Source organism: Strix uralensis, chromosome 3 (assembly GCF_047716275.1).
Source record: "Strix uralensis isolate ZFMK-TIS-50842 chromosome 3, bStrUra1, whole genome shotgun sequence".
NCBI classification, from domain to species: Eukaryota; Metazoa; Chordata; class Aves; order Strigiformes; family Strigidae; genus Strix; species Strix uralensis.
Genome location: NC_133974.1, coordinates 296,128 through 315,683, shown reverse-complemented (window position 1 = coordinate 315,683; position 19,556 = coordinate 296,128). Strand labels below are relative to the sequence as shown.

The following is a 19,556-nucleotide window of genomic DNA, read 5'->3' as shown; positions in this document are numbered from 1 at the left end:
AACCTCCTGAAGGTCAGCGACGGGGAGCGCAGAGCCCTGCCCCGGGAGGAACCACCCCAGAGCACCGGGACATACCGGGGCCCCCCAGCTGGGAAGCAGCTCGGCAGAAAAGGCCCCGGGGGTCCCGGTGGGCACCAAGTTGGCCATGAAGCAGCGACGTGCCCTCGGTGGCGAACGGCGGCTTTGGGCAAAGCATCGCCGGCGAGGGAGGGGATGGGCCTCGCCCTCTGCTCCCACCCCGGGAGGGCTGGGCCCAGCGCTCCCCAGTGCCGGGGGACAGGGACAGACTGGAGAGAGCCCAGCGAGGGGCCACCGAGGCGCTGAAGGACTGGGGCATCTCTGCTGTGGGGAGAGGCTGAGGGAGCTGGGACTGCTCAGCCCGGAGCAGGGAAGGCTCAGGGGGGTGAATCCCTCCCCCGCAGGGAGGGAGTGAAGAGGGAGCCCAGCTCTGCCAGTGGTGCCCAGGGACAGGACCAGAGGCCACGGGCACCAACTGGCCCCCGGGAGGGTCCCTCTGGCCCCCGGGACACGCTCCTCAGCGCGGGGGTGACACCGGCTGCCTGGGGGGGGTCTCCATCCCCGGAGACTCCGGTCTGGCCCTGGGCAGCGGCTCCGGGTGGCCCCGTGGGGCGGGGGGGGGGGGGCTGGACCGGGGGGACCCCCCAGGGTCGGGTCCGGGCCGGGGGCGGGGCCGGGGCGGGGCCGCGGGGGCTGCCGGGAGCTCTGGGCGGCCCGTCCCGCGGAGATGGCGGCGGCGGCGGGCGCGGAGGAGCGGTGGGGGGCGGCGGGCCCCGAGCGCGGCCCCGGCCCCGGCCCCGGCCCGCTGGGCTCGCTGCTGAGCCGGCTGCCGCTGGCGCCCTCCCCGCGGCGGCGAACCGCCAGCCAGTGCCAGCCCGAGCCGCCGCTGCTGCGCACCAGCAAACGGACCATCTACACGGCCGGGCGGCCGCCATGGTACAGCGAGACCGGCGCGCCCGTGGACGAGGCCTTCGTCATCGGTGAGCGGCGGGACGGGGCCGGGCCGGGACCGGAGCGGCGAGAGGATGGAGCTGGGAACGGGGGTGGGGCCGGGGGAGGGATGGGACCGGGACCGGGACCGGGATGGGGACGGGGACGGGGACCGGGACCGGGGAAGCGAAGGAGCCGGGGCCCGGGATAGGGAAGGGATGGGGGCCTGGCACAGTGATGGAGCCGGGACCGGGACGGGGAAGGGCTGGAACCGGGGCCGTGGCCGCAGCTGGGACCGGGGAAATGATGGTTCCGGACCCTGAGCCGCGGCTGGGGAAGCGATGGGACCGGGGCCGGGGCTGGGACCGGGATGAAGCTGGAGCCGGGGCCGCGGCCGCCGTGGTGCCCCCCCGCCCCGCTCGCCCCCAGGCCTGTGCGGCGGCAGCGCCTCGGGCAAGACGACGGTGGCGACGCGGATCATCGAGGCTCTGGACGTGCCCTGGGTCGTGCTGCTCTCCATGGACTCCTTCTACAAGGTGAGGGGCGGGGTGGGTGACGGGGACCGGTGGGGTCAGCGCGGCGCTGAGTGGTGTCGGGGCCCACAGGTGCTGGACGAGGGGCAGCAGGCGCTGGCGGCCCGCAGCGACTACAACTTCGACCACCCCGACGCCTTCGACTTCGAGCTGCTCGTCAGCGTCCTGCGCAAGCTCAAGAAGGGCAAGAGCGTGAAGGTGCCGGTCTACGACTTCACCACGCACAGCCGCCGCCGCGAGTGGGTGGGTGCCGCAGGGGAGCTGGGCTGGGCGCCCTGGGGAGAGCCCCCCAGGAAGAGGGGGGGCTGTGGGGCCTGGGAGGGCAAAGGAGGGGAGGGGCTGGGGGCTGTCAGGTGTAGGAGGGTCATTCTGGTGGGATTGGAGGTGTAGGAGCAGGGAGGGAGCATGGAGACGTGGAGATGGATGTGGGAACAGCGCAGAGTTTGGAGGAGTGCAGGGAGGACGGGGGGAAGGTGTTGGGAAGAGGTTTGGGGTTCTGAGCTTTGGCTCTGGGTTCTGGGTCCGTGCAGGGTGGGAGGATCGAGCGCAGGGTGTGAAAAAGAGCCCTTAAAGTCTGGGTGATGCGGGGTGGTTGTGGGGTGTCCTGGTCCGGGGTTGAGGTGTCTGTGCCGAGCGTTGGTGTCGCTGCAGCATGTGTGAGGGGGGGCAGAATGAACACGGCTCTTCTCTGCCCGCAGAAAACGGTGTACGGGGCTAATGTCATCGTGTTTGAAGGGATCCTGGCTTTCGCGAACAAGGAGCTGCTGAAGGTATCGCTGCCTGATGCGGCCGGTGGCCCATTTCGGTGGGGGAGGCGTGTGGTGGTGGGGTGGGGGCTGTGGAGGGAGAGGTCACCCCCCGCTTGCTGTCAGAGCACCCCCGTAGCAGGGGCTTTGGGGTGCCATCGCTGGCGGGGCTGCAGGCGAGGGGAACGGGGCAGGTCTGGCGTGGGGGGCTGGTGCATAGGGGGTGCTCACCCCTCCCAGTTTTCCAGCTCCTGGACATGAAAGTGTTTGTGGACACGGACTCTGACATCCGGCTGGTGCGACGGCTACAGCGCGACATCATGGAGCGCGGCCGTGACATCGTGGGCGTCATCAAGCAGTACAACAAGTTTGTGAAGCCGGCCTTCGAGCAGTACATCGAGCCCACCGTGCAGGTCGCCGACATCGTGGTGCCCCGGGGTGAGATGGCGCCGTGTTTGCCGGGCCTGACCCGCGTGCCGGGAGCAGCTCCTGGGCTGGGCGTCTGACCCCGCTTCTCCACTCTCAGGTGGGGAGAACTTTGTGGCCCTGGACCTGATCGTGCAGCACGTGCACAGCCAGCTGGAGAAGGTGAGGTGTGGGGACAGCGACTGGCGCGGGGCAGGAGGAGCGCTCCGCGCGCGGAGGGGAGGTTGAGGCCGCTCGCAGCCCTCTCTGGAGCGCCCAGAAGCTTTACAAAAGCTCTTGGGGCAGCCTGAGCGGCGATGCGGGGGGCTGGGGAAAGGAAGAGGTGGGTGGGTGCGTGTCACCCGCCCTGGCACTCGCGGTCTGGCCTGGCCTGGTTCACCCGCAGTGCCCCTCAGAGATCTCAGCCCTTCCCTGCCTCCCGGCGGTGCCTTTCCTGCTCTCAGCCCAGGGGAAGGGGTGGCTGTGCCTGGCCGGCGCAGTGACTGGGTGTCCTTTCCTTCCCCTTCCGCCACGCTGGATGACTCCGCTCCACCGCCCAGCGCGAGATCACCGTCAGGTACACGGGGATGCTGCCGGGCGCGGAAGGGCCGGTTCCTGGGCTGGGGGTGGAGGGCAGCCAGCACCCCCTCTTCTCCACTTCCTGCCTCTTCTCTCTCTCTGCTGGCCAAAGCTTTGCTGAGATTAGTCTGGAGAAGAGGAGGCTGAGGGGAGACCTCATGGCCCTCTCCAACTCCCTGAAAGGAGGGTGCAGAGAGGGGGGATGAGTCTCTTGAGCCAAGGAACCAGCGCCAGGACAAGAGGGAATGGCCTCAAGCTGCGCCAGGGCAGGGTCAGACTGGCTCTTAGGAAGTATTTCTTTGCAGAAGGGGTTGTTGGGCGTTGGAATGGGCTGCCCAGGGCAGGGGGGGAGTCCCCATCCCTGGAGGGGTTGAAGAGTCGGGTTGACCCAGCGCTGAGGGATCTGGTGGAGTTGGGAACGGTCAGGGTGAGGTTCATGGTTGGACTGGAGGAGCTTCAAGGGCTTTTCCAACCCAGATGATTCTGGGATGCTTGCATGTAGCTGCTCCTCCTGGCTGCAGAGGTGGCTGGCCGGCGTGCAGCTCCCTGGGGGCTGTTTGTGTGACCCGTCCCTTTGTGTGACCATCTCCCTGTGCTGCTCCTGTCCCTTTCTGCAGCATGGTTCCTTCCCCACGTGTTGGCGTGCCCCAGGCTGCTCCGTTCTGTGGGAGAAGGGCCCCGGACGGTCCCTGTTCTCTGGGACTTGGCGTAGGCAGCCTTGAGGGGGGCCGGCGCGGTGGCTCCGTGTGCGTGGGCTCTGCAGCTCTGATCGTGGCTTCCTTGTTGCAGGGCAGCTCTGGCCTCTGCCCACCAAGGGCAGCCGCTGCCGAAGACGCTGAGCGTCCTGGAGAACACGCCGCAGGTGCGAGGCATGCACACCATCATCAGGTAGGCCCCCGCCGCCTCCGGCATCTCCCTCTCTCAGAAGGGCTGTTCTGTAGCGTCACGCTACAAAACCTGGCGTGAGTTTTCCCTCCTCTGCCTTTCGGGCTTCAGACAGGGGGAGTTTCTTGGAGTAGAACCACTGAACAGAGCTGGCTCTGCCCAACAGATGCTTGTTTGGCGACAAGACCTCGGCACATCTGCCCTGGGGTGACTTTTGAGCCACGGGGAGGCTTTTCCCGGTGAGGGGAGACTGATTAGCTCCTGCCTAGCTGGAGCGCAGGCGTGGGAGCTGGCAGCACCGGGTGAGGTGCCCTTGCTGCCCCTCTCCTGAGGCACTTGGGTTCCGAGTCAGCGTACGGCAGGGACCCCGGCTGTGGCTTCTGTGACTTTCCCGCTCATTTGATCTTTTCATTCCCCACTGATGCTCCTTTTTTCCTGGTGACAGTAGCGTTAGTGTAGATCAAGAGCTGAATCTTGGGGGACCGCTAAGATGTTTCTTGTTACTGCGGTTGCAGCAACTCACAGCCTCTGCATGCGTTTGTGTCGCTGGGTTGTAAAGCAGCCCGGGGACGCTGAGCTCTCCCTGGTGCCTGCTCGCGCTGCGGGGGGCTGCCAGCCCCCCCGTGCTGGTTCGCAGGATGTAACCTCGCGGCCACGCGCAGTCCGTGCGCCGCCTTGGAGGAAGCAAGGTGCTCCTTGTCCAACTCCTCCAGGACTCCTAGCTGTCAAAGTGCAGGCTCCGAGGGCACTTTGCAGCAGTGAAAAGCCGTGTGATGCAGCACCACTTGCGCCCTGGGCCGGTCCCTGAGGCCCACATACCTCACCGCAGTAGTTCTGAGTTCAGGGCCAGCGAAGGCGACTCTGGAGCAGGTATCACCTTGTCCCTCCAGCGCTCTGGCAGCGGCTTCCTCATGGCCTGAGTCGATTTCTCTGGCTCATCCGCTGTCTGCGCTCAGTGGTGGGTGAAGGTTGGAGGGAGATCCTGGGGGAGCAGCACCTGCAGAGGCTGAATATTTGCTCACAAAGGAGCGGTTTTCCCTTTTCCCGTATCCCGGGGTCATGCAGGGAGGGAAGGCGGCGAGGCTTTGTGCCACAGCCCACGCCATCTCTGCCCTCGCTGTTCCTCTGGCACAGACCTTTCACCTGCGGGTCCTCCTGCTCTCTTGGGAGAGCCAACGGCACAACGCTGGCGTGTGCTGCGCTCAGATGAGCGTGAGCCGGGGCTAGTGGGGCCCCTGGCTAATGCCAAGGGCCAGGTTTGAGCAGCCCTTGTCCAGGAGGGGCAGCACCGCGGGCAGGCGCTGAATCCTCTCTCGTCTGTCGCTGCTGTTCTCCTCTTCCTCCTTGAAGTCTGCGTCCTTTTGCCGTGCCGGGAAGGGCCTGTTGCACCTCCACCTTTATGCCACAAGCGTCTAATAACCTTAATCTGCTTAGACTTAGGGGTTTGTTCAGCTGCCTGGGGGAGGGAGGGGATCAAACCCATGCAGGCCGCGGTTGGAGTCCAGCAGCACGGCTGCTCTCGAGTTTCTGTGCTGCTGGAGCCGGCCGGCGAGAGCACTGGGGCTGCGGGAAGGCGGACTTTGCCTCTTCCAGATGGTAGATGAAAAATACCACATTTATGAGGGGCGTTGACTTGGCCTGTCAGCCACCCCCTCAAATCCTGCTGCAGCCCAAGAAAGCAAGGAAAGCTGAGGCAGTGCTGTTACTAAGATCTTCAAGCTGAGGAACTCTTCTGGTGAAAAGCTCCTGTGTTTGGTGACTGCGAGGCAGCTTGTATTTCTGGCGCTCGTAGGTGATACTTGGCAGCGCTCAGTCGCTTCTGCGTGACTTCAGCGTGTGTGGAGCGGTTAACGGTCCTTGTACGGGAGCCTCTGGGCTTCCCCCTGCTCTGAGGCGCCGCTCCCGGCCTGCTGCTGCTCTGGGCGCCCTGGGCAGGGCAGTGAGCTGAGCTCCCCGCAGCTCTGCGCGTGAAGTTACCGTATGTCGGCAAATCCCACCTCTCGCCTTCGCTCCAGCTGCCCCGCGGCGCCACCGGCCCCGTTCCGCAGCGGCAGCCCTCGTGCAAACTTTCGGGGTGCCTTGGCACACCGAGCCGGTGCGAACAGAGCTGCGAACCAGGATTTCCCTCCGGCCTCCCTTCTCCCACCCTGCCCTTCCCCGAGCAGCTCCCTTGGAGACAGCCTGTTGGTCTCGGCTTGCCAGGCTGCTGCCGGCCAACGTCGCTTCCCTGTTGTTCAACACTGGCGGCTCTTCTGTGCCTCAGCCTTCTGTCTCTGAGGGCCCTCCTGGAAGGATTATGTTATGGCAGCAGATGAGCATCTCGCTGAGTAGAGTCATGGCAAATTCAGGCTTGGCATCTTGGGGAGAAGCAGTTTCCAGAGCGATTTTTTTCTGTTATTGCGAAGAGGCAGAAACTGAAAAATAGCCCTGGGCTAGAGTAGCTGAATGATTTTATTCATGGTCAGGCTGAAGATGGACAGCGTAATAAGGGTCATGTTTTCCAACTTACAAGATGTTTCAGTGTCGGGTCCAGATCACCAGAGTCAGTGGGAGCATTTCGTGCCACCCGTCAGGACTCTGCGGCACCTGAACGATCCTTTCTGCCCCCCAACAGCCCTGAAGCATCTCGAGCTCTCTCTGCCGCGGGACAACGGCGTTCCCTTCCCACGGCTTGTGTCGTGGTTCCCGGCGCTCCTGGAGAGGCCCCGGGATGTCCCGTGCGGCGCAGCCTGTGGGTGGCGTGGGTCACCTGCCTCGCATCTCAGTTCGCTCTGGCCTGAGCCTTTGGACTTTGTGCTCTGGCAGGACACGTTGTCCCGTGCTGGGGCTGCCCTTGAGCAGCGTGTGGCTGTTGGCGCTTCAGCCAGGGGCAGAGCGAGGTGTTCCCTGTGTGCCGGGAAGCTGCTGGCGCCAGAGAGGGTGGTTCAGACACAAACCCTGCCTGTGCTCCCGTTTCCCCGGGGCCTGAAGGCGATGGCCGGCTCTCAGCTGCAGCCTCTGCCCGTGAGCTGAGCCCACCCCGTGTTCGGGCTCCCAGCTGGGTGCTTGCCAGGCCCTGTCAGGCCGCCCGGTGCTTTCCTGCCGTTGGGAGTGCCCGGGAAGGTGGAGGCCCTCGGGCCTCTCCTGCGGGGCTCGTTGGGAGCAGCTGGCCGGGAGAGATGTCCCGTGGAGGCAGGGCTGCTGCCGGGCTCTGTGCCGGGGGCCTCTAGAGCTGCCGTGGGGGTGGATGTGTGGGGGAAGCCCACCCGTGGGGCAGTGTGTGTGCTGACGGCCCACGCCGAAGAGCTGTAGGCAGGGTGCCGGTTTCTTCCAGACCAGAACTGACTTTTTTCTGACTTCTCTGGGAGTCCCCCCGCTGTCCCCAGGCTTGTGCGAAGTGTCCACGTTAGGTTTTCTGGTCACTGCAGAGCTCTTGGGTGTGAGCTACCCAGGTCTGGCTGCAAAAATATCTCGGGGTAGTAGCGACTGTTTATCCTTCTCCCAGGCGCTGTTGGCTGGGCTGTCTGTCATCGTGGTGAGATGCGAGAAGTGGCAGATGATGTCTTAAAATACAGAGTAAAAATATTCAATATCCTTCTGCCTCTTCTGGACTGTTGCCAGTTCCACCTCTTCCATCTGGAAACTGGGAAATGTCTGTAGGGTTTCTTTGATCCTTACGTGCTCCAGAAAATGCCGGAGGTGTGCGCAGGCTGCCCTGCTTTAGACAGAGGTCACGGAAGAGAAAACAGATTTCAGCTGCGTCCTGTTAACCACGGTACTTTGGTGTCAGTCTGCGCCTTGGTTTTCATTCAGCCAGGGAGCTGGGAGCTTGTTCTTGATGATTTTCTGGTAAATGGCACTTAGATTGCAACCTGCTACTTGCTCTTTTGCCAAAGCAGCCACAGGCTGCAAGAGGTGTGAGATGGATATCAGTGGATTCTTTATGGTCCCGCTTTAAACGACAAGGAAATCTCAGCTTCTCCTTTCCCTGCTGAGTGGCCTCTTGCAGCAGGTACTTCACCTTCAGGCACCGGCGGAGGAGCTGCTCCGCTCACCCAAAACGCCCCGACGTGGGTAACGCGGGGCTGGGGCGGCCCTGCCTGCCGTGTTGCTGCAGGCACTCACGTCGCTGCGCTGTTGGGACCGGCCGTCGCAGGACGCGCCGGGGTTTGTGCAGCTGTTTCTTCAGCGTGACAACGCGTTGGGCCACGACAGGCCTGTGGCCATGGCCCCTCTTTCCCCGCCTTGCCCCGGCCCTGGGATTGGCGCACGTGCGCAGACCGTTGGCTTTACTGCTCCTGAGGGAGAGGTTCCCTGTGAATTACAATCCCATTGTGGTTTTATTGTGTTTTCTATTTATTTTGTTTCTTGCTGCCCTCAGCACTTCAGTGCTGGGATGACATAACGCCAGGTATTTCCAAGTCTGGTTCCTGGCAGTAGTTTATCTCGGCACATAAACAGAGGAGTTGAGAACGTGTCTGACCTTTTCCCGTTACCGGCGCCGCTCTTAGCTGCGGTGGGCTCCGGTCTCTGCACCTTGCGGCTCTCCCGGAGCCGTCTGTCCGTCCCGCCGGGCCCTGGCAGGGCCCAGGCAAAACACAAAACACCCTCTTGCTCCCAAGTTCCTGTTGCCCCAGGAACCAACGCTCTGCGGCTCCCACCCCCTGTTTTTTTCTCCTGGCTCTTTCCACGTAGTCAGCAGTTACGCCCTAAATCCCCAGCCCTGCAAATCCTCGGCAGAGGCTCAGCAGCAATTAGAGGTCGTGCTCGGATCCAGCAGTGCTGTGCCCCCACGCTGGCTCCTCGGGCACCCGCCTCACCTCCCTTCAGGGTCAGGGTGTGCATCCACACTGAGCCGCTGTTGCTGCGCTCTTACCCCTCCTTTTTGCTGCTGGATTCGTGGGTTTGCTACTCCAGCTAGCCTGCCTTGCAGGCTGGGCTCTGAGCTGTCCCCTGTGTCCCGCGGAGGGCTGAGCAGCATCGCGTGGCATCCTTTCGTGTTATCCGATCTACGTGATCTGCTGCAGGCTTTACATCCCCCTTCCAGGGGAGCTGAGCGCGTTTCTCTGACCGTGTGGTCCTTTCTAGAAAACACCCCAGGCCTTCAGCAAGCCCTGAAACATCAGGGATGACTAACTGTAGTCCCCAGGTTGCCACGGACCGCGCTTTTCCTCCGGAGCCCTGTTTGCCGTCCACGGGGTGGAGCAGGGACGCTGCTCTCACCTCAGGCGGGTGTCCTCCCTCCACAGGAACAAGGACACAACCAGGGACGAATTCATCTTCTACTCCAAGCGCCTGATGAGGCTGTTAATTGAACACGCCCTCTCCTTCCTGCCTCTCAAGGTGAGCGGCCGCTCCTTGGGGGCGGCCACAGCCGCGTCTGCCCCTCCTGAGCCCCCCTGGGCCGTGCAGGGGCCCGGCTCTGCCCACACTCCCTTCCCCCTTTCTGCAGTCGGTCACTGTGGAGACGCCCCAGGGGACCATGTATGAAGGGAAGCGCTTCCACAGGCAGAGGGTGAGATGTCGTTCCAGCCCCTTTCTCCCCACGGGCACGCGGCTGCCCCGTCTCGGTTGGCAGGGACGGGGAGCGCGTGGTGGCAGCTGGGGTCCCTCCCTGTGCGGAGGAGCTGCTCGGGGCGGGGGGGGCCCTGTTCCCCCGTCCCGCCGCGCGGGAGCCGCGCCAGGCCAGCGTGTTCTCGTCCCTTCCGCAGATCACTGGCGTGTCCATCCTGCGGGCCGGGGAGACCATGGAGCAGGCGCTCACGGCTGTGTGCAAGGACATTCGCCTGGGCAAGATCCTGATCCAGACCAACCACGACACGGGGGAGCCCGAGGTGAGCGGAGCCCCCCCTCCCCAAGCACCGTGGAGCCCCCCCAGAGCACCGCGGGGTGGGTGACCGCCTCTCCCTCCCTCCTCAGCTCCACTACCTGCGGCTCCCCAAGGAGATCAGCGAGGACTATGTCATCCTCATGGACAGCACCGTGTCCACGGGAGCTGCGGCCATGATGGCAGTGCGCGTCCTGCTGGTGAGGGGCGGGGGGGGTGTTTGGAAGGGTCTGCGGCCCTCCCCGGGGCCATGGGGGTGTTTGGAAGGGTCTGCGGCCCTCCCCGCGGCCGGCCGGGCTCTCACGGCTCCGCGTGCCGCAGGATCACGACGTGCAGGAGGACAGGATCTTCCTGCTGTCGCTGCTGATGGCGGAGATGGGGGTGCACTCGGTGGCCTACGCCTTTCCCCGCGTCCGCATCATCACCACCGCCGTGGACAAGAGGATCAACGAGGAGTTCCACATCATCCCGGGCATCGGTGAGGGGGTGCTGTGCCCTGCGGCCGCGCAGAGGGAGCTCTGAGGGAAGGGGGGGTTGGGGATCGCCGCAGGGCTGCCCTCACTCTGTCCCCTCATCTTTCAGGTAACTTTGGGGACAGATACTTTGGCACCGACGGCCCCTCTGCCTGGTGTGAGAGCGACGGCATGGACTGCTGAGCTGCCTGGCCACGGGCCCACCAGCCAGGCTGGCCACAGGCCCTTGTGTGCCCCCAGGAGGGGCGAGGGGCTGCCAGCCTGTGCCCACCCCCTGCAGCACGGCCCTGCGCCCCCCAGGACCAGCCCCTCGCTGCCCCTTCTCCTTCCGAGCGGCTGCTGCGGGACCCACCCTCGGCCGAGGGATGGCGGCAGGGAGGGGTGGCCCGGGGGGGGTGGGGGAAAGCGGGGTGTCCCTCTGCACCCCAACGAGGGAGAGGTGGTCTCCTGGGGCCGAGGGGCCGGTCACCTTCTTCCCTGGGGGTCTGGCCCCCTCAAGGCTTCTTTCGGGTCCTGGCTGGGCGCCGGGCAGGCTCACTTGCTGGAATCTGTATTTATTTGTATTTATTCTGAGCAGCTGCCCCCCCCGCCCCGCCCCGGGCTCTCCTGCAGGGCAGGGCCGGCTACTTGAAAACCATCAGGGATTGGGGATCTCCTCAAGGAAACCACCTTGTCCCCACCGATCCAACACTCCATTGCCTCCCCCACGGGCCCCGGGGAGGGCAGGGGCTCACCCGGTGCCACCCCCGGGGGGGCCCAGACCGGCTCCCGGTGTCCCCGGGGTGGCGAGGGGGGGCCCTGGTCTGCGCAGCCCCGGCTGCTGCCGCCCTTCTTGCTCAGGTTCTTCTTCGAAAGGGCGGCAGCGGGAGGGGGAGCGGCTCCTGCCCCCCCCCTTTGCTGGCTGAAGAGGCTCTGCTGCCCCCCCCAGCCCCAGGTGCTCCCCGCTGCCCCGCCTGCCTTTGTTTTGTACCCCAATAAAGGAGCAGCGCGACCCCGCCGGCTCCCGTCTTGCTGCTGCATCCCCGGCGATTATTGGGGGGGGGGCGGGGCTGCTGCCCCTCTGCAGGGTTGTCACCTGGGGGGTGATGGGACATCACTATGTGCAGGGGAGGGGGGGGGCATAGGGGTGTCACTGCAAACCGGGGATGTGATGGGGGTGTCACTGGGTTGGGGGGGGGAGGTAATAAGGGTGTCACTGTGTACTGGGGGCACTGGGGTGTGTGATGGGGGTGTCACTGGGTGGGTGGGAGGGTGGTGTGATGGGGGTGTCACCACGTACTGGGAGTGATGGGGGTGTGATGGGGGTGTCAGTGTGTGTGGAGGGGGGTGTGTGTGATAGGGGTGTCACTGCAGACGGGGGGTGCTGGGCTGTGGGATGGCGGTGACCCCCGGGGGCGGGGCGGTGTGACCGGGGCCGTGTGACCGGGTGTCCCCGCGCCCCGGGGGTGCGCGGCCGGCTCCGGGGGGGGGGGGGGGGGGAGGCGGGGCCGGCGCCTGCGCAGAGCGGCGGCGCGGGCGGAAGCGGCGGCGGGTGCGGGGCCGGTCCGGGACGGTCGGTGGGGCCGGTCCGGGACGGTCGGTGCCGCCGTCCCCCTCCCTCCGCCTCCCCCCGCCCTCGGCCGGCACCATGGCGGAGCCCGGGCGGCCGCAGCGGAAACTGTCGCGGGTCGGGGAGAGCCTCTACCGCGTCCTGGGCCTGCAGAAGGGCAGCTCCCCCGAGGAGATCAAGAAGGCCTACCGGTACCGGGGGGCGGGAGGGGCCGTCCCGGGGGGGGGCCCGGCGGGCGGGGACCGGCCGGGGCAGTGAGCCCGGGGGGGGGGGGGATCCGGCCGGGGACCCGGGGCGGGGGGGGTCCAGGCGTGCAGGGATGGGTCGGGATCCCGTCCCGGTGTCCCCGCCGTGACGCCGCCCCCCGCAGGAAACTGGCGCTCAAATACCACCCGGACAAGAACCCCGACGACCCGGCGGCGGCCGAGCGCTTCAAGGAGATCAACAGCGCCCACGCCACGCTGAGCGACGGCGACAAACGCCGCCTCTACGACCAGTACGGCTCCCTCGGCCTCTACGTGGCCGAGCAGTTCGGCGACGATGCGGTCAAGCACTACTTCCTCATGTCCAAGTGGTGGTTCCAGGTGAGCCCCGGCCCGCCGCGCTGCCGTGCCGGGGGGGCGCTGCCTGCCGGGCGCGGGGGGGGCTGACGGAGCCGCCGTCCCTCCCCCGACAGGCCCTGGCGCTCTGCTGCGGCGCCTTCACCTGCTGCTGCTGCTGCTGCTGCTGCTTCTTCTGCTGCGGGACGTGCTGCCCGCCCAAGGAGGACGAGTCCTACAAGTACGTCGACCCCAAGGACCTGGAGGCGCAGATGGGCGCGGAGGACAGCGGTGAGTCGGGCTGTCCGTCTGTGTGTCCCTCTGTCTGTGTGTCCCTCTGTCTGTCCCTCTGTCTGTGCCTCTGTGTGTCTTGAGCCCCAGCGGCTGGGACCACCTGGCTTCATCTCACGTGGGGCGCCGGGGGAGGCCCCCCCGTCTTATCTCCGTGGGGGATGGAGCTCTGGCTGGAGGCTCCGATGGGGCTTAATGGCAACTTTTATTTAGCAGCCAGCCCTCGGTGTTTCCTGTCCAGACCGGGGCTGGTGATGGTGACAGAGGGAGCCACCGCACAGGCCACGGGGCTGCTTTCTCCTTCCTTGTTTGGCCTGGCACAGGTCTGCAGCCGAGACACGCTGGGGGTCGTGCCCTCAGGGGGTGGGGAGAGCAGCCACACTCCCAGCTGCCTCCGATCCCTGGGCACTGGCCACACTGGGTCACTTTTGCAGGTTTCCGTGGGGCAGGGGGCACTGCCTCGGTCTGTGGGAGCCTTCGTGGGGGTGTCAGTGTGTCCCAGCTACCTCCTTACCAGCGCTGTGGGATGGGGCTGAGCCACAGCTTTTCTTTTCCAGATCCGCAGGTACCTGTTGTGGCGCAGCCCGCGCCGGCCGTCAGCACCAGGAGCGATGCCTGAGGCTGGCCTCAGCCCCGCCGTCTCCCCCAGGACTTGGGGCAGGGATCTTCCTTTGGGACTGTCACTTTCCGGGACCCCGGTCGCGCCACCCGGGGCGGCTCTCCAGCCTCGCGGTGGCTAGAATCTCAGGTTAATTTGGCCAGCATCAGCGCAGAGGCTCTTCTGCCCCTGCTCGAGCTCCAGGGCGATGCCCGTCTTCCAGCACTGGTGGTGGCGGTGGCCTGGAGCCCCTTCTGCTGCACCCCACCCCCAGTGCCTCGCCTGCTGCTGTCCCCCCCCGGCCACCGGCCGCCGGCCCGAGCAGCCGCGAGCAGAGGCCTCTCCGGGCCAGGCCCCGTAGCTTACGAGAGGTAGTCGAGCACGTCCGAGACCATTAGCACTGTAACCCCTGGGGCCGGGCTGCGCCCGCTCCCTGCCCTCCCGGGGACCCTCTTGATGGGTGCTGGGTGCCAAAACGCTGCTGGCGGGGTTGGGGTGCTGCCTCCTGCACCCCCTTCCTCTCTGCCTTGCCACGGCCCCGGGGCACGGGCTGCACCCCACGCTCGCTGCTGCTGGCAGGCGCCCTGCAGGGCTGGGCCCGCTCACAGGCACTTTCCTCGGGTTTGTGTAGGTTTTATGGGCACCATTAAAGGATGTCGGGAGGGGAGTGGGTTTCCGCGTGGTCTCCGTCTCCCTCAGGGGCCGCCTGAACACGCTGCAGCGGGACGTGCCTGCGCTGGGGGGGCTGCGGCCGTGGGTCCTGCGTGTGTAGGCGAGTCGTGTCCCCGGTGCAGCTCTGAGCAGGAGCTTTCTCGACGTCACCCTGTGTCCCGTCACCTTCCTGGGACAGCTCTGTGCCCCCCCAGCCCGTGCTGGCTCCCGTGGGGCTGCGCTTTCCCCCCCCTCCTCGTTGCTGGGGTGCGTAAGGCGGCAGTGGCCCGGCCAGGCACCCCGGTCCCCTCCTTGAACCACTGACCCGCTGCACAGCACCGTCCCCTCTCCCCGCGGCTCCTGCCCCGCTGCCTCATCCCGGGGCAGGGGGGGAGAGGGGCAGGGGGGGCCACAAGGAGCCCTTGGTCCTTCCGTCCCCCTCTGCCCACAGCTGCGTGGGCTCTGTCTCACCCCCTAAATATAGTCGGAGCGTCAGGGTGAGGCGGGGACTGGGGTGTTCCTGGCACCGGCCCCCTCGGGCGCCCTTCCATGCTGCTGCTCGAGGGCGGGGGGGGGGGTGTGCTGGTGCCGGGCAGGGTCCGTGGGGCCTGGGGGGACCCCGGCCCGCCTGCCTGCGGGGGAGAGCACCCACCTCCCGGCAGCTCTGCCCTCCCCGGGCCCCCCCGGCTCCGGGGACCCTGCACCAGCCACCCAGGGCCCGGCAGGACCCCCCCAGCCCGTCGTCCCCCGCCCCCCGGCAGGAGGCGGCGGGGAGCCCTGGGGGGGCAGCGCTGCTCGTCCCGGGGCTCAGAGCTGGGCTTGGGGTGGGACGGGGAAGGCGGGGGGTTGGGCTCGGCCCACCCGGGCTGCCGGTCCCGCGTGGGGCCCCGCCGTGACTCAGTGTCACCCGACGCCGCCGACAGCTGCGGGGCCCCGGCGGGGCGGGGGCGGCTAAAATTAGCGCCGAGCTCAGCGGGGCCGGGGCCGGGGCAGAGCGGGCACCGGGGCAGCCGGGGCCGGGGAGCGGAGCGGGGCCGTGGTGGGCAGCGCCGGGCCGGGCCGGCCGGGACCGCGGCCATGAACTTCGCGGTGGGGCTGAAGCCGCTGCTGGCGGAGGCGCGGAGCATGGAGAGCCTGGAGAAGCAGCTCATCTGCCCCATCTGCCTGGAGATGTTCACCAAGCCCGTGGTCATCCTGCCCTGCCAGCACAACCTCTGCCGAAAATGCGCCAACGACGTCTTCCAGGTGCTGCCAGGAGCCCCGGGACGAGCCGCCGGGACCCCCGGGCCGCCCTCAGGGCCGCTCCCGGCTCGGCGGGGACGGGCCGGTCGCCGCGGGGGGGGTGGGCTCGTGTCCATGACCCGATGCGGGACACACGACCCGGGGGGGGGGCGCCACGAAGGGACGGACACCGGCCTTCGGGGTGGGGGTGGGGGGGCTGCCGCGTCCGTGACAGCCCCCGCGCCCGCCCCCCCGCAGGCGTCCAACCCGCTGTGGCAGTCGCGGGGCTCCAGCGCGGTGCCGTCGGGCGGCCGGTTCCGGTGCCCGTCGTGCCGCCACGAGGTGGTGCTGGACCGGCACGGGGTGTACGGGCTGCAGAGGAACCTGCTGGTGGAGAACATCATCGACATCTACAAGCAGGAGTCGGCCAGGTGGGGGGACCCCGCGGGGGCGCCGGGGACCCCACGGCAGAGCGAGACCCGCGGGTGAAAGGGAGCCCACGGCGTGGGGGGGGGGGGGGGGAGGGGAGCTGCAGGCGCAGGGCTGGGGGTGTCCCTTGGGGTGTCCCTGGGGGGTGGGGGTGTTTCTGGGGACTGGTGGTGTCCCTAGGATCCAGGGGTGTCCCTGGGGGCCTGGGGGTGTCCTTGGGATCCAGGGGTGTCCCTGGGGGTGTCCCTGAGGCCAGGGGTGTCCCTGGGGGCCTGGGGGTGTCCCTGGGATCCAGGGGTGTCTCTGGGGGTGTCCCTGAGGCCAGGGGTGTCCCTGGAACTGGGGGTATCCCTGGGATCCAGGGCTGTACCTGAGATCAGGGGTGTCTCTGGGGCCTGGGGGTGTCCCTGGGAACTGGGGTTGTCCTTGGGGGCCAGGGCCCACCGGTGGGCAGCGGTGCCTGGCCCCCCACCCGCAGACCCCTGCACGCCAAGGCCGAGCAGCACCTCATGTGTGAGGAGCACGAGGACGAGCGGATCAACATCTACTGCCTGCGCTGCGAGGCGCCCACCTGCTCCCTCTGCAAGGTCTTCGGGGCACACAAGGACTGCGAGGTCGCACCGCTGCCCGCCGTCTACCAGCGCCAGAAGGTGGGTGGCCCTGGGGGGGCCAGCGAGGGGGGCCCAGCCCACCCAGCCGGCCCTCGTGCCCTTCCCATCCCGTTCCGTCCCCCCGCCAGAGCGAGCTCAGCGATGGCATCGCCATGCTGGTGGCAGGGAACGACCGCATCCAGGCCATCATCACCCAGATGGAGGAGATCTGCCGCACCATCGAGGTGGGGGCCGTGGGGGGTCCATGGGCACCACCCACAGCCCGGGGGCAGCGCCTGAGCCCTGCCGCGGTCCCGCAGGACAACGGCCGGCGGCAGAAGCAGCACCTGGGGCTGCGGTTCGACTCGCTGTACAGCATCCTGGAGGAGCGGAAGAAGGAGCTGCTGCAGAGCATCGCCCGGGAGCAGGAGGCGAAGGTGCAGCGCGTGCGGGGCCTCATCCGCCAGTACGGCGACCACCTGGAGGCCTCCTCCAAACTGGTGGAGTCGGCCATCCAGGCCATGGAGGAGCCCCAGATGGCTGTGTACCTGCAGGTCTGTGCGGGGGGCGGGGGGCCAGGGGCTGTCCTCAGGCTCTGTTGGGGAACGGGGGGGGCGGTCTGGGACTGCCCCAGAGCTGTGCAGGGGTAGGGGGGGGGCTGTGGTTGCTCCAAAGGATCTGGGATGTGCTGAGGGGTGGGGGGGGGCTGTGGCAGGGGTGATGTCTGGCTCCTGGGGTCCCAGGTCCCACTGCTCCAGGGAGACTCTGACAAACCCCCCCCTTTCCTCCGCAGCACTCCAAGGAGCTCCTGAAAAAGTGAGTGGGGCCGGAGGGGCACAGGGCTGGGGGCCCCAGGGGGGCAGTGGCCACGGCTGGGGGTGCAGCAGCCCTGCGGGTGTTGAGCTCCCGGGGCTCTGCCTGCCCTGCAGGATCACAGACATGTCCAAGGTGTCCATGAGCAGCCGCCCAGAGCCGGGCTACGAGAACATGGACCACTTCTCCATCAACGTGGACTATGTGGCGGAGATGCTGAGGACCATAGAGTTCCAGACAGGTGCTGGCGCTGGGACAAGCGGTGCCGTGCCCGGGGGGCGCGTGGGAATGCCCGGGGCTCTCAGCGCTCGGAGGGGCAGAGCCCCCCCCACCTCCTGCCCTGCACGGGAATGGGGTTGTGTGGCCCCTCAGCACTGCCCAGGGACCCCGCGGGGTCAGGCCGGCCCCGTGCCCCTTCCTGGCTTGTGTCCGCTACGTGTCCCCTGCTGCGTCCCACCCCTGCTGTCTTGTCCCTCCTGGGGTGTCCCCGGGCTGCCCACGCCGTGGGGACCGAGGGCTCCCGCTGACCTGTCTCCCTGCCCCGCAGAGCCGCTGGGCGAGGATGAGGCGGACGGACCCGGGGACGGCAGCGAGGCCGTGGCAGATGAGGACCGGCTGGACAGCCTGGAGGTGCCTGAAGCCGTGGAGGGTGAGTCCCCGCCGTGCCGTGCTGTGCCATGCCGTGCCGTGCTTGTCCCCAGGGCTGTGGGGACAGTCGGGGGCAGCAGGGCCCAGAGAGGGGGGGACGTGCCGTGCTGTGCCCAGCGCCGTGGCTGCGCCGTGGCTGCACAGGGCCCGCAGCGGGCCGGGCTGTCCCTGCCTCCATCTTGTCACCTGCTTTTTCTCTGCAGATGTGGGGCCGAGGCAGAAGCCGGCGAGTTCTCCCCACGGTGAGACCCTCGCCGGGACTGAGGAGGCGGGGTGGGAACAGGGCCGGGCCGTGGGGTGCTGTGGGGCCGAGGGGGCATCTCCTGGGGACAGATTGGCGTGGGGATGCGGATGGGGGGGTCACACCTCGGGACCCCCCAGGCTGTCCCTGTGTCCCTGCCCACAGGGGACGGGGCGGGGGTCCCAGGGTCCCCACCACGCGGTGCTGAGGCTGCTTTCCCACCCAGGTCAGCACTGAACCGGTGTCGCGGGGCAGCATCAGCACCCACCAGCTCATCGCTGTCCCTGGCAGCTCTCGGTGAGCTCCAGCGCTGCCGCTGTAATTCCGACATTAAACCGTGTGTGAGGATGTCGTCTCCGGTGTGGTGGGTGGGCACGGGGGCTGCCCCCCACACGGCTCCACGGGGTCCGGCCCAGGCGCAGCCCCTGCCCCGCTGAGCTGAGCCCCAGCCCCACTGCCCCAGGGGTGCCCCCAGGACCCCACGGGAGGGGCTGCATCCCCGGGGAGGGGCCCAGCGCAGTTCGGCTCTGGCATCCCAGGGTGGGATTGTGGTCAGGAGCTTCGCACCTCGCACCCTGCGCCTGGGGCTCTGCCCCCCCGCCTGTCTGGGGGCAAGGAACCCCATCCGGACCCCCCAGCTCCGCCGCCCCCCCCAGCTTTGCCAGCCCCCCGCAGCTGTCGCGGTAGCACCGTCCCCTGGGTGCGCGGAGCAAACAGAGCGGGGATGAGCTGGCTGAGTACACAGCCGGGAGCACCACCAGCAGCACCAGGTCGGGGCACGCGTCCTCCACCCCCCCCCGGCCGGGTCCCCCCGGGGGGGCCATGGCAGCGCTGGCTGCGTCACCCGCCTTGTCCCACGCCGCCACGGCGTCACGGCTGATGCAGCAGATGATGCACATGGCGGGGGGCTCCTTCAGGGGCCGAGGCAGCTCCCCTGGGGCTGGGGCACCACAGGGGTGTCCCCCGCTGCCACCTCCCTAGGAAGGGGCCCCCAGCACCCAGCAGGCCTGGGCACCCCCCAGCAAGTCCAGGGCCACCAAACTGGCCAGGGGCCAGGGTGTAGGATGCCAGAGGATGGGCCCCTGGGAGCAGGGAGAGCAAAACGTGGCAGGTTCTGGTGAACCTGGGGCTGGGCTGGCAGCTGGGCCCTGGTGGGACACGGTGGGGACAGGAGCCGGGCTTGTGGCACTGGGGGTGAGGAGACCCCTCAGATGCTTCCTGGGGTGGGGGGAGCTGGAGCCAGCCCCCCCCTGGGGCACAGGGAGAGCACAGAAGCTGGTGACACAAGCTGGGGCAGAGGATGTTCCCATCAGATACCAGGAAAAACTTCTCCCAAGAGCACACCGACCCTCAGAACAGGGCTGGGGAGGCTCCAGCCCCCCGCCAGCGTGGAGCCTGCGTGGGGCAGGGAGGTGGGCAAGAGGGAGCCCACCGGGGCCTGACACCGCAGGTGCCCCAGCAGAGCCCCGTCTATGGGACAGGACATGGCACCACATGTCCCCCCAGGAGCCACGGCCTGGCACAGCTCCCTTACGGCCCCGTGCCAAAATCACACCCCCCAGATACGGGCTCCAGCTGCCAGGGCGCTGCCTGCACGGGGCAGGACTTTGC

The 19,556-nt window shown here is 67.6% G+C and overlaps 3 protein-coding genes across 3 annotated transcripts; all 3 read left to right on the top strand.

Annotated features, from left to right (window-relative positions):
• Positions 1 to 745: 745 nt before the first annotated feature.
• On the top strand, positions 746 to 11,371 carry LOC141940382 (uridine-cytidine kinase-like 1). Its single transcript, XM_074861152.1, has 14 exons — positions 746 to 998; positions 1,378 to 1,484; positions 1,554 to 1,724; positions 2,180 to 2,251; positions 2,476 to 2,665; positions 2,754 to 2,815; positions 3,193 to 3,209; positions 4,001 to 4,099; positions 9,325 to 9,418; positions 9,528 to 9,590; positions 9,787 to 9,909; positions 9,995 to 10,102; positions 10,224 to 10,380; positions 10,485 to 11,371. Exons 1-14 carry the CDS (start codon positions 746 to 748, stop codon positions 10,556 to 10,558), a joined length of 1,590 nt encoding a protein of 529 aa, XP_074717253.1. The 3' UTR covers positions 10,559 to 11,371.
• Positions 11,372 to 11,876: 505 nt separating this feature from the next.
• On the top strand, positions 11,877 to 14,019 carry DNAJC5G (DnaJ heat shock protein family (Hsp40) member C5 gamma). Its single transcript, XM_074861158.1, has 4 exons — positions 11,877 to 12,115; positions 12,295 to 12,508; positions 12,601 to 12,754; positions 13,312 to 14,019. The coding sequence occupies exons 1-4, from the start codon at positions 12,003 to 12,005 to the stop codon at positions 13,371 to 13,373; spliced, it is 543 nt and encodes a 180-aa protein (XP_074717259.1). The 5' UTR covers positions 11,877 to 12,002; the 3' UTR covers positions 13,374 to 14,019.
• Positions 14,020 to 14,981: 962 nt separating this feature from the next.
• On the top strand, positions 14,982 to 18,293 carry TRIM54 (tripartite motif containing 54). The gene is made up of 10 exons (XM_074864640.1): positions 14,982 to 15,248; positions 15,483 to 15,655; positions 16,132 to 16,303; positions 16,393 to 16,488; positions 16,564 to 16,797; positions 17,037 to 17,059; positions 17,173 to 17,297; positions 17,604 to 17,705; positions 17,908 to 17,946; positions 18,172 to 18,293. The coding sequence occupies exons 1-10, from the start codon at positions 15,081 to 15,083 to the stop codon at positions 18,180 to 18,182; spliced, it is 1,143 nt and encodes a 380-aa protein (XP_074720741.1). The 5' UTR covers positions 14,982 to 15,080; the 3' UTR covers positions 18,183 to 18,293.
• Positions 18,294 to 19,556: the final 1,263 nt, after the last annotated feature.

Coding starts and splice junctions, on each gene's coding strand:
- LOC141940382 (XM_074861152.1), top strand. CDS start 746: ATGGCGGCGGCGGCGGGCGCGGAGGAGCGGTGGGGGGCGGCGGGCCCC. Junction 2,666..2,753: donor CGACATCGTGGTGCCCCGGG/GTGAGATGGCGC, acceptor CTCCACTCTCAG/GTGGGGAGAACTTTGTGGCC. Junction 4,100..9,324: donor GGCATGCACACCATCATCAG/GTAGGCCCCCGC, acceptor CTCCCTCCACAG/GAACAAGGACACAACCAGGG.
- DNAJC5G (XM_074861158.1), top strand. CDS start 12,003: ATGGCGGAGCCCGGGCGGCCGCAGCGGAAACTGTCGCGGGTCGGGGAG. Junction 12,116..12,294: donor GAGATCAAGAAGGCCTACCG/GTACCGGGGGGC, acceptor CGCCCCCCGCAG/GAAACTGGCGCTCAAATACC. Junction 12,755..13,311: donor GATGGGCGCGGAGGACAGCG/GTGAGTCGGGCT, acceptor TTTCTTTTCCAG/ATCCGCAGGTACCTGTTGTG.
- TRIM54 (XM_074864640.1), top strand. CDS start 15,081: ATGAACTTCGCGGTGGGGCTGAAGCCGCTGCTGGCGGAGGCGCGGAGC. Junction 16,489..16,563: donor AGATCTGCCGCACCATCGAG/GTGGGGGCCGTG, acceptor GCGGTCCCGCAG/GACAACGGCCGGCGGCAGAA. Junction 17,706..17,907: donor GGTGCCTGAAGCCGTGGAGG/GTGAGTCCCCGC, acceptor TTTTCTCTGCAG/ATGTGGGGCCGAGGCAGAAG.